This window comes from Protomyctophum parallelum (assembly GCF_964188405.1).
Source record: "Protomyctophum parallelum genome assembly, chromosome: 22".
Classification (NCBI taxonomy): domain Eukaryota; kingdom Metazoa; phylum Chordata; class Actinopteri; order Myctophiformes; family Myctophidae; genus Protomyctophum; species Protomyctophum parallelum.
In genome coordinates this window covers 15,070,435-15,088,257 of record NC_139714.1, presented here as the reverse complement: position 1 = coordinate 15,088,257, position 17,823 = coordinate 15,070,435, and the positions used below count along the sequence as shown (strand labels likewise).

Below are 17,823 nucleotides of genomic sequence, written 5' to 3'. Positions count from 1 at the left end.
TCAACTTCAAAGAACTATATTTTTCCTTTCGGAAACTTATCTTGTGCCGTGATAAAGACAACAGCAATCACAGTACACACAAACACAGTTACCATATAAAAGATAGAGTAACTGTAGCCTCTGTGCTGGTTCTGCAGCTAAAGAAGTATTTGACAGCCATGCTGTTGACCTTGTTCCGCCTCATACAATACACACAGCTCTGGGCTGTTCAATTTATCCACACTGTGGTCTCACCGATGGCCAAGTGTAGTCTGCAAATGTTGTATACAAACCATAGACTGTAATAAATATGGACAAAGCGTTCCCCGGGTCTAACATGAACGTAAAATGAAGCCTGAAATTCCTTGCACTCTAATGCACTGTAAGTCGCCATCTTTCTTGATCCGTTCTGGTCCAGCTGGCCATTGGCTGGCCCAGACAACGAGGCGGGACTTCCCCTTCTTCTCCGTTGGTTTTTATTTTGACTCGAGTGGGTGGGGGATCCCGATCATAGACTGTAACGGTAGCCACGGCCCTCAGAACATATGCGACTTTATGGTCATTTCTTTTATAAATGGGACCATAATTTTACAAAAAGAATATTATGACATTAGAAATGAGACTTTAAACTAGTGACTGGAAGCAGAAAGTATTCATGACCATGTTTATTAAGGTAATACCGTCTAGGTGAAGTTGGGCCCAAATACATGGGCCTCTATGGAGCTATGGGGCTTTTTGGGTCCAGTCCAGCGCCACAACAGGCCATTATAACTTTCAGGAAGTCCCGATTTCAAAAGAGGCTTCACGAAATATCTGGCTGACTGCCCCCCTGATACAAACAAATAACTACTTTGTGTACATTGGAATATGTCTTGCACTTTCTTCTCCTCATACTTTTGTCAAACACAGGGTTCTGAATATGCATATTGTACTTTTATTTATTTTTTCCTACATTAATTAGCCTCATTTATATTTGTAAAGAACTGACACATTTTGTACTTTTTTTAAACATTAAAACCAGCCTTTGGCAATGTGGACAAAGAATGATTTGGGTTTATGTCAATCAGTCTCTTCCAGGAATGGTCAGAGTCTAGACCAGCAGTTCATAAATGCCCAAATATGGTACTATAGGAACAGGGTTCACCTCACGCCCCTGAGGAATCAGATGTTTTCACAGTGGTGTAAAATAACTCAAGTACCACATTTTAGGATTTAATTTTACTTTACTGGATTATTTACAATACTTTACTTCTACTCCACTACATTTTAGAGGCTAATATTGGCCTACTTTTACGCCGCTGCATTTAATTTTGTGTTGCTTTACCTACTAGTTACTTTACTTTACTTTACTTTAGTTACTTTGTAGATTTAGATTATTTCTAAATATACATTGAGCACTTCAGCCTATACGTTTGGAAATAGCAAATCTCGCAGTCACTGTGTAGCAGCTGCTATTTTCCAATGATTTTTTGACATGCAGGGTTTTTTTTGTATGTACAGCTGTTGTACACCATGTAAGACATGCAGCATCTTGAAGTTGAGTTAAGCCCTATTAATATTTTCTGGCATACAACAGCTTACATCACAGGACTCTATTAATATGATATGACATTTAGTTATCATCCTATTCACTGCTTCCTCACAGCATGCTCTTAACCATTCTACTATTAATATGACATTTAGTTATCCTATTCACTGCTTCCTCACAGCATGCTCTTAACCATTCTACTATTAATATGACATTTAGTTATCATCCTATTCACTGCTTCCACACAGCATGCTCTTAACCATTCTACTATTAATATGACATTTAGTTATCATCCTATTCACTGCTTCCACACAGCATGCTCTTAGCACTTTCCCATGCTTGGCTTTGTTTCCGAAGCTAACCACTACAAGCTAGATATAGATAGATAGATAGATAGATCTTTATTTGTCATTGCAACGTGTACAACGACATTAAAAGTGCCAACCAATCAGTGCATCATATCACAAAACATAAAGCTAAAACAAAACACACATGACTTCCGGTTATTGCACAACCCCTGTAGCACTATAGGCATATATATTGCACAAACATGTAAGTGTAGCTGTTATTGCACAACAAACCCTTATTGCACTTAAGACAGCACAGAAGAACAAAAACATGTGTCGCAGCAACAGATCATTTCTTAGAAGCATTGAGTGCAACTACCGCTGTGGGATAGAAGCTGTTACTTACTGAATCTGTTGGTCGCTGACTTGATCACTCTGTACCGTCTGCCTGATGGCAACAGTTCAAACAGTGAGTGAGCGGGGTGGGAAGTGTCTTTCATAATGTTCTGACAGTGGTGTCTGTGTAGTTTCTTGTTGTCTATCTTTGTGTAGCGTGGGCTTAGATGTAAAACACAATGGCCTGAAACAGCCACATGAACACAATTACAAAGTCAGCCAACTATCACCTCAAGAAGCAAAGATTAAAGAAAGTATGTCTTATGTGGAATTCAGCAGGTCTCAGCGGGTCTCCTAAAACGTTATTAGACAGCTGCACTTGATTCATAACATTGATTCATAACATTGCGGCTCAAGTCCTTACTAATACAAGAAAGTGGACAATACTGCAGTTTTATTACAAAATACTACTGTTGGTTATAAAGCACTGAATGGTTTATGTTATATGAAATACATTTCAGGTCGTATGATAGGTGCTAGCCCCTCCTATATACAGGTTTAATGTTTTGTTTTAAGTTCAATGTTTGTTTTAAAAACGCCATTGTCCCTAAACACAAACATTAAAGGGCATTAACAATAAAGATAATTTAATGTTTGTGTTGCCACCGTTACATCACCTAATCAGAGTTATAATATATTAGCGCCCCTCACTTCACACGGGTGGGATTTTTGCGATCCCTGATACTACTGATTTAGAAGGTGTTTGTAGAATCGGCCTCAGATCTTAATGTCTGTTTTATTATGTGTCCTTTGCATGTCTTAATGCTGTGTTTCTTAATGTCTTGAATGAGATATTTTGTTTCTTTTGTCTCGAAAAGCTTCAAAGGCTTTTCGAGACAAAATAAATATGAACTTAGAAATGCTGGCATGTTTGATTCAACTTTTGCAAGAACAAATACAAAGCCTACACTGTGTATCTGTGAAAGGGGGTAAGTCTGTGGAAATGCAGTGACAAGGAACTGAGGACATGTAGTTCAATCCATGTTTAAAAACAAGACGATAAATAAGTATAGACACGTCTTATGATCTTGTATTTCATATTATGACATTATAAATAAATATATTATATGTATATGTACATATATACATCTACATATCACTTATCATGTAGTATACGTGTACAACAATACATGTATTATTATGATCTGATAACCACTGTTATCACAATACTAAGAAAAAAGAAAATAAACTGTTGTTTTTTTTGTTCCTGCAGAGAGTATTACTTTGTTTTTTTGTTTTCTTTGTTTGTCATACTGTATATATTATTTATAAGCTAATTAAATACAAATAAACCTGCTGGGCCTTGCACCGAATGCTTGTGAATGTGTGGGTGGGGGGGTGTTGAGGGACGTTGGGCAATATATTGTTTATATAATCCAAATAAGTCCATCACAGGACATGGTTCTCTCTTCTTGAATGAAGGGAGAGACCTTGCTTACTCACACAGGGAACATTGAGCTTCAGCTATAATAGTCATGATGAGCGCTCATGGAGGAATTAAGGGTTACTTATATATTAGGCCTTAACCCCTAAGTAACCCTTCCTGGCACTCCCCTGAGTTCTCAAGGCTCATACATAGTCTGGACTTTCGGTGATGAGGTGACCACCGAACTACAACATGACGTCACTGAGGTGACCACTGAACTACAACATACGTCACTGAGGTGACCACCGAACTACAACATGACGTCACTGAGGTGACCACCGCAACTACAACATGACGTCACTGAGGTGACCACCGAACTACAACATGATGTCACTGAGGTGATCACCGCAACTACAACATGACGTCACTGAGGTGACCACTGAACTACAACATGACGTCACTGAGGTGACCACCGAACTGCAACATGACGGCACTGAGGTGACCACCGCACTACAACATGATGTCACTGAGGTGACCCCCGAACTACAACATGACGTCACTGAGGTGACCACCGAACTACAACATGACGTCACTGAGGTGACCACCGAACTACAACATGACGTCACTGAGGTGACCACCGAACTACAACATGACGTCACGAGCCGCGGTGAAGAGCAAACCACCGCCACCGCTCCAGCCCTTCTCTCTGTTTTTACTCACCACCGCTCAACGTTATTTCAGCTCCGGTATGGTCAGCTCACCACCGGAGCAGTGGTCACCTCACCACCGGAGCGGTGGTCACCTCACCACCGGAGCGGTGGTCACCTCACCACCGAAAATCCAGACTATGAATAGGCCTTGTCAGAAGGAGATAATAGTCTTTCTCAGGAACACTTTGAGGCTTCGACACATAGCCGGGGCACGGACATTCTGTCTTCCGGGCAGCCTCTACCAATTCAGCTATTATGGCCATACTGATACTTCTGAAAGCTACAGATGTCTTAAACATCTCTTATATACAGGTTTAATGTTTTAATGTTTAATGTCTTAAACATCTCTTATATACAGGTTTGTTTTAGTTCAATGTTTTTTTTTTAAACGCCATTGACAATGAAGGGAAAATTCGGCCCACTGGCAGAGCCTGATTGGTTGAGCCTCAATTAGCCTCGGTACCAGGCTTTCATTTTTGTTGGTGCAAAAATTGAAAGCCTGGAGGAACGCATTGGCCGCTCTGGTCTAAAAGTGGAGTCAACCCTTCCGGGTGGGCCTCGCTCCAAATGATGTGACGTAGCGCTGCACCAGGGGGGAGAGGAGGGGCCGGGGGTGACGGACAGATCGATGAGATCCAATCAGGGCGTGCGCAAATCTCAGCCGCGACCCGCCCCTCTAGACCAGAAACCTAACACGTTAGCTCAGGCTAAGCCTCAATTAGCTGGGGCAGAGGCTGGACATTGCACAGGTGAAAGGAGTTGGCCTCATTAGGCCCACTGGCAGAGCGTGGCCCAGGTGAAAGGAGTTGGCCTCATTAGGCCCACTGGCAGAGCCTGGCCCAGGTGAAAGGAGTCGGCCTCATTAGGCCCACTGGCAGAGCCTGGCCCAGGTGAAAGGAGTCGGCCTCATTAGGCCCACTGGCAGAGCCTGACCAGGTGAAAGGAGTTGGCCTCATTAGGCCCACTGGCAGAGCCTGGCCCAGGTGAAAGGAGTCGGCCTCATTAGGCCCACTGGCAGAGCCTGACCAGGTGAAAGGAGTTGGCCTCATTAGGCCCACTGGCAGAGCCTGAGCAGAGCCTTTTGTGGTGGTTCTTGTAACAGGCTGCTAGTAGTTAGCTTAGCAACTGACTGGGTTCTTACTAGTGTGGGCTACAAACGTCTGTTCTTCTTTATCTGCCTCCGACATTCACCGTGACGGGACTCGGGACTTCTGACGATGTAACAGGCTGTATCAACTCTGTATAATGATTACCTAGACGAGACTGGCGTGTATCCTCATGTGTGGCTTTATTGACAACTCTTATTAATGTAGGCCTGCCTAATGCCTGAATAGCTGGGTGCGTCACCTGACCTAATGTGTTCCCCGTACCTGGCACACATAGGTGAGTAAATGTCTCCCTCTGCTGTCCAGTTATGCCCACTGCATAAAGGAGCGCAACGTAATGCATACTGTAGTGTTAGTGTATATGTCATGATGATTCATTAACGTCATACGTTTTTAATGTTCTTAAAACGCCGCTGTATTGTATGTCTACCAGCCTATACAGTTTATTCTCCGTGCGCAGATCTTAGGCGGCCTAACTGTCATTTATCTTGCTGTGTATTTATTATCACAATAACAGAGATGCAAATCTCAGTGCGTGCACCTGCATGCGGGCGCAGATAAACTGCCCTGCGTGATGTATGTATGCACACACACACACACACACACACACACACACACACACACACACACACACACACACACACACACACACATTGCACAGCACTTTTTTATGTTAACGAAACCGTCAAAGCCGTCCCCGTCCGACCCCGCCCCCTCTGCCTCTCAACTATAGTGCGACTCCTGTGGCTTCAATCACGCCCCGGGGTGGCATAGCCTGATCTACACACTATACACACTACACACTACACACTACACAATACACACTACACAAACACCACGGTGAGTTAACTGACCACGACCATCCGACAGAAAGACAGCACTTTTTTGGGGAGGGGGACCGCGTTGTTTTAGCCTGCTCTTCCACACACACACACACACACACACACACACACACACACACACACACACACACACGACATGATCTGGAGACTTATTGTGCTTCTGGGAGGAGTGGGTGTCTTTGTGGGTGCGCGGGGAGCCCAGCAGCAGCACAGAAACCGGAGAACGGTGACTTTCCACCGGACTCAGCAGGATGGCCTCTCCTCCTCCTCCTCCTCCTCCTCGTCGCGTCCGAAGAGGGACGCCGGTGGCCCCGACAGGGTCCCCCGCGGCCCTGCCTTCACCTCCTGCCTCGTGGCGCTGACCCCCGCCGAGCACAAGGTCCTGGATCACAACACGCACGAGGTGAGAGTGATCGAGACAGAGTGATGATAGTTAGTTCTCTCTGCATGATCTTTGGCAGAAAACGCACCTCGCACCACTTTTTTACTTTTTATCTATATTTTTGAGTGGTGCATGCAACCACTCCTACATCCAGCAACGTCCGTGTACCTGTGTGTGTGTGTGTACCTGTATGTGTACCTGTATGTATGTATAAGTGAGCACGAGTATGTTACATATTTATACCAGTAGGGGGCATCAGAGATACAGAGAAGACGTCCGTGTACCTGTGTGTGTGTGTGTGTGTGTGTGTGTGTGTGTGTATGTATATTGAGCACGAGTATGTTACATATTTATACCAGTAGGGGGCACCAGAGATACAGAGAAGAAATTGGAACGATACAGTGAAGAAATTGGAACGTTACAGAGAAGAAATTGGACGATACAAATTGGAATGATACAGAGAACCAATAGACGGGAGTTGCACCACTCGGTTCACACTGGTGTGATTTTCTTTACTATTACAGTCTTTGTAGGCTACCTTTATTGTCTTTGTTTTTGTTTTCTGTTTTTGTTTTTGTATTCTGTGTATGTGTGTGCTATCATATCTCTCTATATACACTTTGTAGTTTGTGCATATAATACTCTATCCTTGCATTGAATCGCCTGTCTGCCTGTATTGACCTGTAAAAAGGAATGAAAAACAAAGTAAACACAGAAAACGCACCTCGTTCGGTGCGTACTGGTCAAACATGTGTATATTATGCGTAATGAATCTGATCAGTTAAAATACATATATATGCTTTTGATGCTATAGCCCATGCGTCATTTGAACCACCAGTCTAGCCATGTCTTTCTCCTGTTGGTAACATAATTTGACGGTATAGTAGTGTATATATAGCCTTAAAGGTGAAATTATTTTCTCCCATAATCACAAGATATTAGGCCTATAGGCTATGCTGAGTTTGTTTTTCAGAGGTGCGATCATCCTGTCTCTCTCTCTCTCTCTCTCTCTCTCTCTCTCTCTCTCTCTCTCTCTCAGACTGGGTTTAATGGAGACGATGCGGCCAGTTTTACACTGACCTGGGTGGGCGATGATACAGGGGTGAGTCTGTACAATACTGTACAATACTGTACAATACTGTCATTGGCATCATCATCATCATCAATGTATCATCATGGCAGCTGGTTATCTGTAGCTCAATGATCAACTTCTCATTTTGGACTATAGGAGTGATAGAGAACTTCTCCCACTATCTCCCAGTGTTGATTTTGACAGAGCATTTCTGAATAAAATTCCATTTAGTTTTCACTAGTCATCTGAAATGTTTTAGTTTTAGTCTAGAGTAGACCAGGGGTGCCCAGACCTTTTTGACTTGAGAGCTACTTTCAAAATGACCGGCGCAACAAGATCTACCCACCAAAAAATATGATCTCATTGCTGAAAATAGTTTAAAGAACATGACAAACACACTTAGAATGGGAAATATAGGGGGGGGGGGGGGGGGGTGGAAATAGTTTTTGTTTTTGTATGTAACTTTCTATTGCTACTGATCTTTGTGCTCAACAAACAAAGTAATCTGTTGTGGGTCATTTTTATGTCAATTAATCAAGTCACCTAATTCAAGTGTCAGATGCCAAATGATATATTTTTTATATATAAATGATATATGTTTTACTGGGCCATATGTCATGTGATCTACCTGCACAGCCTTTGTGATCTACTGGTAGATCAGCCCTGGACCTAGACCAACTAAATATCATAAGAATTTTAGTCGAATAAATCTACACTTGATTTTGTCGATTTAAAATGTATGTTGGTGGGCCTTGAGGGCGTCGTAATGCCTGATTTATATAATTGGCTGCATGCTGAAAATAGCAGATCTACAAACTCACAATGTGTCGCACTGAGCTTGTATCTTGTCAGAGCGCAACACCCGAGCGCAACCAAACATAGAACGACTTGTCCACTATAGTCGTTCCCTATTAAACATTTAGTTTTTATTTGTTGACGAAATTGTCAATATATTTAGTCTTAGTTCCGTGTTCCGGTCATCATGGCTTAGATTTTATTTAGTTTTCGTCAGTGAACGAAAGGTAGTCGACGGAGATATTCCGTCAGAGTTTTAGTCGATGAAACCAACACTGCATTATGTTTTGGACGTTGCCATGCCCAACAGAAACAAGCTTTTCAGTAATACCCATATATTGCTTCCAATTATTATTAAAACCCCTTTTGGTGTTTGAAGCCGTTATGTTACTTTAGCTATTGAAAATAATGCCGCGCTATGAGCTTGTAGGTCTGCTATTTAAAACAAATCGTGAACATGTGGCGCAAATCTTTGAATATATATTCTTTCAGAGCGAACGTTTTTAACTCTAACTCTAAATACCGATAATTCTGGGGGTCCTTGACATGAAAAAGGTTGAGAAGTGAGAACCACTGACGTAGAAACATAGGGTTTTTCAGATCAGGATTTAGAAGACATTTTGTAGAATTGTCCTCAGGTCTAAGGTCACATTCCCACCTAATACTTCGGTAGACACAATGCGAATGGGTGGAGAAATTGGGATTCTTGCATATTGAATTTGCTGCGGTTTGCCTTCACAGCTGTCATCCGCAGCAATTTGAAACGGGGGGGGGGGACGGGGGGGGACCTTTATCAACGTGTTCCATTCATAAACTACACCACATCGTTTGCTTAATTTCCTTTATTTGCTGCGGATTGCATTCCCACCTGCACCGAATCGAAAATCAAGTGCGATTGGAAGCGAAGCGAAACCCCCGTTTTTGGGGCGGAGTAGAATGCGGTTCTTTGCTGCGCATTAGGACTCGAATGAGGCTTCACACCTGCCAAACGAAGCGAACTTTCGGAAAACAATGCGCAGCAGGATTCGTTTTAATCGCAGTAAAGCTTTCTGGTGTGAATGTCACCTAAAACTGCTTCCCTCCCGATGTCCGGCAGGTCATCCTGGTGCTGTCGACAATAAGTGCTCCGCTGGATTCCTTCCTAGACGGAGGCTCTTCACGTCTTTATCGAAGGTATATGTTCATAATATCTATATTCATATATCCATATCTATATGTTCATATCTATATTCTGTACCGAAGGTATATGTACATATAAGGGGCACCCAATCAACTTGATACAATTCAATCAAATAATCGATTCATAAATCAAGCCTTATTTTGGGCATTTTCTAGGCGAAAAGTGGGAAAAATAAAAATAATAAAACATTGAAAACTACAGTGAAAAAAAGAGCAGATCTACAAGCTCATATATATATGTGTCGCATCGTGACACCTTGTGAGCTTGTAGATCTGCCATTTTAACCATTTCAATATAAAATATAAAAAATAACACTTATGTCATTATGTGGTTAATGAATTAATTGTTATATATTAAAATGTATTCTATAAAAAAAAAACTTGATAGTCGATAGTTGCAGCCATTGTTCATTATGTTCAAGATCATCATCATCATGTTATTTTTTTTTAAATACGTTTTTGGGGTGTTTTGCTGCGTTTAACCCATTCTGAACGGGAACCCATTTTGGTGTTAGCATCATGCTTTAGCTATTGAAAAATGGCAGAACTACAATGCTCGTAGCGCGCCACCGAGTGGCGCGCTACGAGCGTTGTAGGTCCGCTATTTTTGAAAAATCGAAGAACGACTGACATTTTTAGAATCTGATCTCAGGTCAGAATGGGTTAATTATAGTTTCATAGTAGAGTTGGACAGGAAACAGGAAACAGGGGGAGAGAGATGGGGGGGAGACACGATGGGACTCGAACCTGCGGTGCCGTCAGGCTACTTGTGAGCCTCTAGTTGCCCGGTGGACCGCCAGGCCAGCGGTTTGGGCCAGATGTTCTGTATTGAATGTTCCTCTGGTTGCCCGGTGGACCGCCAGGCCAGCGGTTTGGGCCAGATGTTCTGTATTGAATGTTCCTATACAGTTACAGTTTGCCACTGAAAACATTGCTAGTATGGGTAATAAATATGCCCTGAATTATCCAACTATAGCGTCAAAATAGCCTATAGCTGTGATTGAGGTGATTGTCAACTATGCTATTCATGTGTCAGATTTCATTTTATTGAAGGGATTGATTGATTGGAAAATGTATTCACAGCGTACTGTATGTAGAATGGGTACATTTCAACGAAAGTACAGGTCAATACAAAAAAACTGCTATGAGGATAATGCCAGAAAAGAAAGGACTTTTGTTTACATCAGGGTGCTCCATTTTCAACTCATCAGAACATTTAACCCATTTTGGGACGGGAACCCCTTATGGTGTTAGCATCATGTCATGCTTTAGCTATTGAAAAATAGCAGATCTACAAGCTCATAGCGCGCTACCGAGTGGCGCGCTACGAGCTTGTAGGTCTGCTATTTTTTTTAAACTGTCAGGATTTAAGACATTTTTTTTAGAATCTGATCTCAGGTCAAAATGCATTAAAGGGTTAGTTCAGATTGTTTTAACTTAAGTTGTATGAAATACTTGCCATTAATATAGTGGTTGCAACTGTATTAATGGATTGCCCGAGTCCCGTGGTGGGAGTTCTGCTCTGGTTTTGGTGAAATATCAAGTAGTTCCGGTCATTTTGTGGGGGGCACTGGGGGCCACGCAGTATAAATAAATGAATCCACAAAACGAACGTCATTTGTATTGTTGACCTATTTATAAAATATTAGTGCAACTTTCGTTCTTTTTTTACCCCTCTATCACACAGAACTATGTTTTTTGTGTCCATATCACTACGCCCAAAAAATAGTTCCATGTGATAGAGGGGTCAAAGTTCAACGAAAGTCATGCTAATATTTAAAAAAAAGGTCAACAATACAAATTGCGTTCGTTTTGTGGATTCATTTACTTTTACTGCGTGGTCCCAGTACCCCCCACAAAATGACCAGAACTACTTAATATTCACTAAAACCAGAGCAGAACTCCCACCATGGGACTCGGGCAATCAATTAATACAGTTGCAACCACTATATTAATGGCAAGTAATTCATACAACTTAAGTTCAAAAAATCTGAACTATCCCTTTAAAGAACCACCATTCTTCTGTGCGTTAGAATCTGATCTCAGGTCAGAATGGGTTTTAAAGACGTACAAATATGTCCACTTCTCCCTCCCATCAGCACCGACTACGGCAAGTCGTTTCATGACATCTCGGATCGGATCAACAACACCTTCATAAGGAAGGAGTACGGAGTCAGTGACGGACCGGGGAGCCTGCACGTAAGTTATTGATTATTAACCCATTCTGACCTGAGATCAGATTCATACGAGGTTTCCACTGGACACACACTGGTCTGATTAAGACCGGGGAGCCTGCACGTAAGTTCACACTGACGGTTCTCCTACATAGGGTGTGCGTGCGCCGTGCGTGCGTGCGTGCGTGCGTGCGTGCATGCGTGCGTGCGTGCGTGCGTGCGTGCGTGCGTGCATGCGTGCCTACGTACGTTCGTACGTTCGAGAGAGAGAGAGAGAGAGTTGCCTAACTCATCACCCTGGTATGGCCTGGTATGGCTATGGCCTGGTGTGGCCTGGTGTGGCCTGGTGTGGCCTGGTGTGGCCTGGTATGGCCTGGTGTGGCCTGGTGTGGCCTGGTATGGCCTGGTATGGCCTGGGGGTTTAACACAGCATCATTGTACTGTATACTGTACTGTATACTGTACTATGTCAGCAGCCGTGCTTTTATAGCTTGCTCTCATGGAATGCTGCTTAAAAAAACCACGGGTTGAGACACACTGGGCCGCACGCACGCACGCACGCACGCACGCACGCATGCACGCACGCATGCACGCACGCACGCACGCACGCACGCACGCACGCACGCACGCACGCACGCACGCACGCACCCTATAGGGTGCCACAACACACTACTGTACACATAGACATCATAAACTACCTCCACGAGTATGCAAGTATAGGATGCATTATTGGACAACGTGGCAACTGGGCTTAACAACTGGGCTTTAACAACTTGACTAATGACAAATGGCGTTTTCATGTATGGCACTTTTGGTGTGTTTTTCATTGTCATTGTTTCGTTGTAATGTACAGTATCATGGAAATGCCCCGATGAGATAAAGATTAGACGAGCCTTTATTGTCCCAGAGGGATATTTGGTTTCACAGTCCGTTCAACATGGAACACTTAAGAACAATATACAACTGTAACACAATACAGCCATACTTCCTAACACACACAAACATATCAGCAAAGCTGAACTTTAACTATAGGGGGTTCCAAATGGACCCTTGCAGGTCTCTGACCCTGAGAGTGTACAAATGGAACCAAAAGGACTCTGAATCTGAGAGTTTATATATTTGTCCCAGAAAGAAAGAAAGAAGTGTGATAAAACCGGTGCCGGACATATGATATGATATGATATGATATGATATGATATAGTACTTTATTGTCAGTTCACACTGAAATTTGTATGTATGCAGAACACATACACATTTGACATAACACAAAGAACAAGACAATTTACATACATAAAGACATGAAGACAAGAGCAATATCCACCGCTTAGATTATCCTGTGGCTACTACAACTCCTGATTAAGCCTCAAGGTCGACTGGTGGACAAAGGACCTCTTTAGTCTGACCTTATTGTATGCTGGTACACCATATCTCCTTCCTGAAGGTAGCAACCTATATTCTCCATACAACACATGCTTAGTATTAGAGGTGATATTCCTCGCTAACCTTAGCTTAGATGCTGTTATCATACGTGGATGTTTAAAGTTTATGAAGATGCGATGGAACCGAGTCCAGGACCCTCAGTGTCTGATCCGGTTCACTCCGCTCAGTGTCATAACAGAGTTTTAACTAGAACTAAGATGAGAGAACATATTACTCCAGTTTTGGCTTCACTGCACTGGCTTCCGGTTGTTTTTAGGATTGATTTAAAAATGATTTTACTTGTGTATAAAGCTCTCAATGGTCTCGCACCTTCCTACCTACATGACTGCCTGCCTAAATATGTCCCAAACCGCCCCCTAAGATCTTCCACTGCTGGCCTGCTCGCTTTGCCTAAAAAAATGGCCAACTAAAAAATACGGGGAAGCAGCTTTTTGCTTCTACGGGCCGTCGGCATGGATCAAGCTCCCACTGTACCTTCGACAGGCAGCCTCTGTAGACATTTTTAAAGCTCCGCTCAAGACCCACTTCTACAACATTGCTTTTAATTTATCTTTTATTTTTTGTTATTCATGTCCTCACTGTATTGCATTACTGCTCTTGTTTTTTAATGTCGTTGCCTTGCTTATCTTTTCTTTTTTTCTCCATTGCTCTGTGAAGCACTTTGAGCTGCATTTCGTGTCATGAAAGGTGCTTTATACAAATAAAGTTTTTTTTTTTAATATATTTTTTATCCCATTTTTTATCCCATTTTGTAACCCATTTTTCACCCCTGTGTCAATCATCTAATGTGATCCTGGGCTCTACACACCCTCCACCAACCTAGTCCCCATATATGGGGGACAAGGGGAGAGCAACGGACTTGAACTCATGCTTCACGGGGAGAACATGCAAAATAAAGTTTTATTATTATTATACTCTCACCTTAACGTTCCGACAGGTGATTCTGACGGCCGACACGCCCGTGGTGGACAACCCGGGCGGCGTCGTCTTCACCTCCACCGACGCCGGCGTCACCTTCAGCGCCGTCCAGCTGCCCTTCCACCTGGCTCAGCCAATCACCTTCCACTTCCTCAACCCCAACTACCTGGTGGTCGTCAGCATCGACGTGAGTTGCCTTCGTCTCTCTCGTCCGTCGTTCGTCTCTCACTTCCTTCCTGTTGTCTCTCACTTCCTTCCTGTTCGTCTCTCACTTCCTTCCTGTTCGTCTCTCACTTCCTTCCTGTTCGTCTCTCACTTCCTTCCTGTTCGTCTCTCACTTCCTTCCTGTTCGTCTCTCACTTCCTTCCTGCCTCGACGTCTTCTGTCCTGCCTCATGTTTCTTTCTTTTTTTACCGCTTTGAACCCATTCTGACCTGACAGTTTTCTGAAAAAGCTATGTTTCTATGTCAGTCGTTCTTCGATTTTTCAAAAATAGCAGGCCTACAAGCTCGTAGCGCGCCGCTCGGTGGCGCGCTATGAGCTTGTAGATCACACACACACACACTCACACACTAGTTGTAAAGTCAACATTCCTCTGAATTGCAGGGAGGTCTTTGGCTGTCGGTGGACTTTGGGGTCGAGTGGACAAAAGTCCACGATGGAGCACACTCTTACATGTGGTGAGAATGAAACACACCCACACGCAGGCACGTGCACGTGCAATTTACAATTTACAATTTAGGCATTTAGTAGACGCTCTTAATCCAGAGCGACTTACATTTAAGCAAGAACAAAAGCATGGGAATACATCACATAAAAGTATTTATCATGAAACATGCGTAAGCTAAGAAAGTAACAGTGGAATATCTATATAATGAAACTATACATACACTATACATATAAACTATACATTTTTACTACTATGCTATACATATGTACTATGGCGTGCTATGACTAAATACAATACAATTATAGTGCTGTCTACATAACATGCTATAAGTCTGTATCAAATGCTATCAAAGCCAACATAAATGCTATCTAAGGGGTTAGGGTAAGTGCTATGGGCCATGGAGTCTGAAAAGGTGGGTTTTCAGGCTACGGCGGAAGATTGGGAGTGATGCTGCAGTTCTGACTGCAATAGGAAGTGCATTCCACAGTTTTGGAGCCAGAAGGGAGAAGAGTTTGGGACGTGTGGAGCGTTGTCCCATGCAAACACACACACACACACACACACACACACACACACACACACACACACACACACACACACACACACACAAAAGTGTTTGTAAAATTGTGAAGGATGTTCTTGGAGTCGAAAATAACCAAAAATTGTATCTTCACTGACAAAACAGTGCTTTACCGAGTCCTATTGTTTGTGAAATTATTTGAATTGTTTTTCTCTGTCATAGGGGATCTGGAATTACTCTTTTCTTCAGCTACAGTCCCATAGGAACAGGTACAGTATGACATCATCGTATATTATGCAAATGTCATCTGACAGACGTACTGTATTCCAGTGGTGCAACTAAGTACATTTACCTTTCTTTTTTTAAAGTGTTTTACTACATTTACTACACTACGATTATTTGAATTCAGGCTACACATTTGACTTCCGGTTTTACTCCCTGGAGTTAATATAGTCTTCTAAATAAGACTTCTGGCTGAAATGACGTGGCAGAAGCTAAACGCAGCGAGAAATAAATGTGGCAGTGAATGAGTTTTGGTGTTAGCATTAAGTTAAAATTTAGCTATTGAAAAATAGCAGATCTACAAGCTCATAGCGCGCCACCGAGTGGCGCGCTACGAGCTTGTAGGTCTGCTATTTTAGAAAAATCGAAGAACGACTGACATAGAAACATGGCCTTTTCAGAAAACTGTCAGGATGTAGAAGACATTTTTTAGAATCTGATCTCAGGTCAGAATGAGTTAAGTAAATGTACTTGACACAGTGGAGGCAGACCGGAGAGGAGAGCTGCTGTTGGTGAGGACAGACGACCTGGGCAAGACCTTCACCACCGTGGACGAGAACATCTTCTCCTTCGGCTACATCGGAGGCTTCCTCTTCACCTCCGTCATGGAGGAAGTGGTGAGTAACTTCACCTCCGTCATGGAGGAAGTGGTGAGTAACTTCATCTCCGTCATGGAGGAAGTGGTGAGTAACTTCACCTCCGTCATGGAGGAAGTGGTGAGTAACTTCACCTCCGTCATGGAGGAAGTGGTGAGTAACTTCACCTCCGTCATGGAGGAAGTGGTGAGTAACTTCACCTCCGTCATGGAGGAAGTGGTGAGTAACTTCACCTACGTCATGGAGGAAGTGGAGAGTAACTTCACCTCCGTCATGGAGGAAGTGGTGAGTAAGTTCACCTCCGTCATGGAGGAAGTGGTGAGTAACCTGGTTCTCCGTCGGGTACATCGGAGGCTTCCTCTTTGATTGATTGAAATATTTATTAACAGTTTGCAGAATTACAGTAACATTTCAAGCACAAACTCAATACAAAGACTGTTAACTGTGAGTGGACGACCCAATTAAGCATTACACTTGTTTACAAGAGGGTCCACCATGTTCAATTCATCAAAACATTTAGAGACGTACAAATAGACACTTCTGTATAGTTAAAGTAGTCATGGAGGAACTGGTGAGTAACCTGGGAGCCCCCGGCCTCCACAAAACGGGTCGGCTATTTTCACTCAGGACTCAGGGGAATCGATTAATACCTTTTACAACGACTATTTTACTGGCAAGTATTAAACCTGAACTAATCCTTTTAAGAGCAGAGGAGCGACAGAAAAAAACAGTGTGGGAGAAAACAAAACAAAGTGTGGGAGAGCACGGCTTCTCAATCCCGTTCACGTCAAGGTCAAGGTCAAAGGTCGAGCATTGATATGTAGCTGCATGCGGACCCCCATCTGAAAATGTTTTCTGCCCCGGCACCCCCTGAAGAGAAGATTGATGTAAATTTCATATTCATGAAATTATTTAGTTTTTTATTAATTTGCATAATTTGATGATGTTTTTTATGGGGGGGGGGGTTTCTCAGCGATCTCCCCGGGCTATCTACGTTTCATCTGACCAGGGCAACACCTTCAACAGAGCTCAGCTGCCCTCGGCCTCCACTGAACAGGTGAGTTAGAAAATATGATGTCACTTGGAATTTTACTAACCCATTAAACACGTGTGTCATTTTAGATTTGACCTACATATAGCAAACATAGCAGCAACACGTTTAGAACAGTGAAAAAAATAACAGATCTACAAGCTCACACAGCACTTTCTGCTATTTCTGAACATTTAAAAAAAAAAACCCGCTATGTGGTAAATGAGTGCATGCCTTTTGTCCGACGGGGCATAGGTCCGATCCATCGGTCCCATCGACTACCTACCCCAAACCCTCTCCCTAACCATAACCGCCAGCACAGGGCAGCACACCTAAACCTAACCCCAAACCCTCTCCCTAACCATAACCGCCAGCACGGGGCAGCACACCTAAACCTAACCCCAAACCCTCTCCCTAACCATAACCGCCAGCACGGGGCAGCACACCTAAACCTAACCCCAAACCCTCTCCCTCACCATAACCGCGAGCACGGGGCAGCACACCTAAACCTAACCCCAAACCCTCACCCTAACCATAACTGCCAGCACGGG

At 43.2% G+C, this 17,823-nt stretch overlaps 1 protein-coding gene across 1 annotated transcript in view; it reads left to right on the top strand.

Moving 5' to 3' along the window:
• Positions 1–6,350: 6,350 nt before the first annotated feature.
• LOC310853559 (sortilin) overlaps positions 6,351–17,823 on the top strand; it is a gene marked incomplete at both ends in the record, with an annotated part of 38,530 nt that continues 27,057 nt past the window's right edge. The window contains 9 exons of the mRNA XM_083757939.1: positions 6,351–6,617; positions 7,636–7,698; positions 9,560–9,636; positions 11,742–11,841; positions 14,194–14,361; positions 14,781–14,854; positions 15,587–15,633; positions 16,127–16,263; positions 17,216–17,299. Of these exons, the coding sequence (XP_083614065.1) occupies positions 6,351–6,617; positions 7,636–7,698; positions 9,560–9,636; positions 11,742–11,841; positions 14,194–14,361; positions 14,781–14,854; positions 15,587–15,633; positions 16,127–16,263; positions 17,216–17,299 (1,017 nt within the window). The remainder of the gene's footprint in view (positions 6,618–7,635; positions 7,699–9,559; positions 9,637–11,741; positions 11,842–14,193; positions 14,362–14,780; positions 14,855–15,586; positions 15,634–16,126; positions 16,264–17,215; positions 17,300–17,823) is intronic.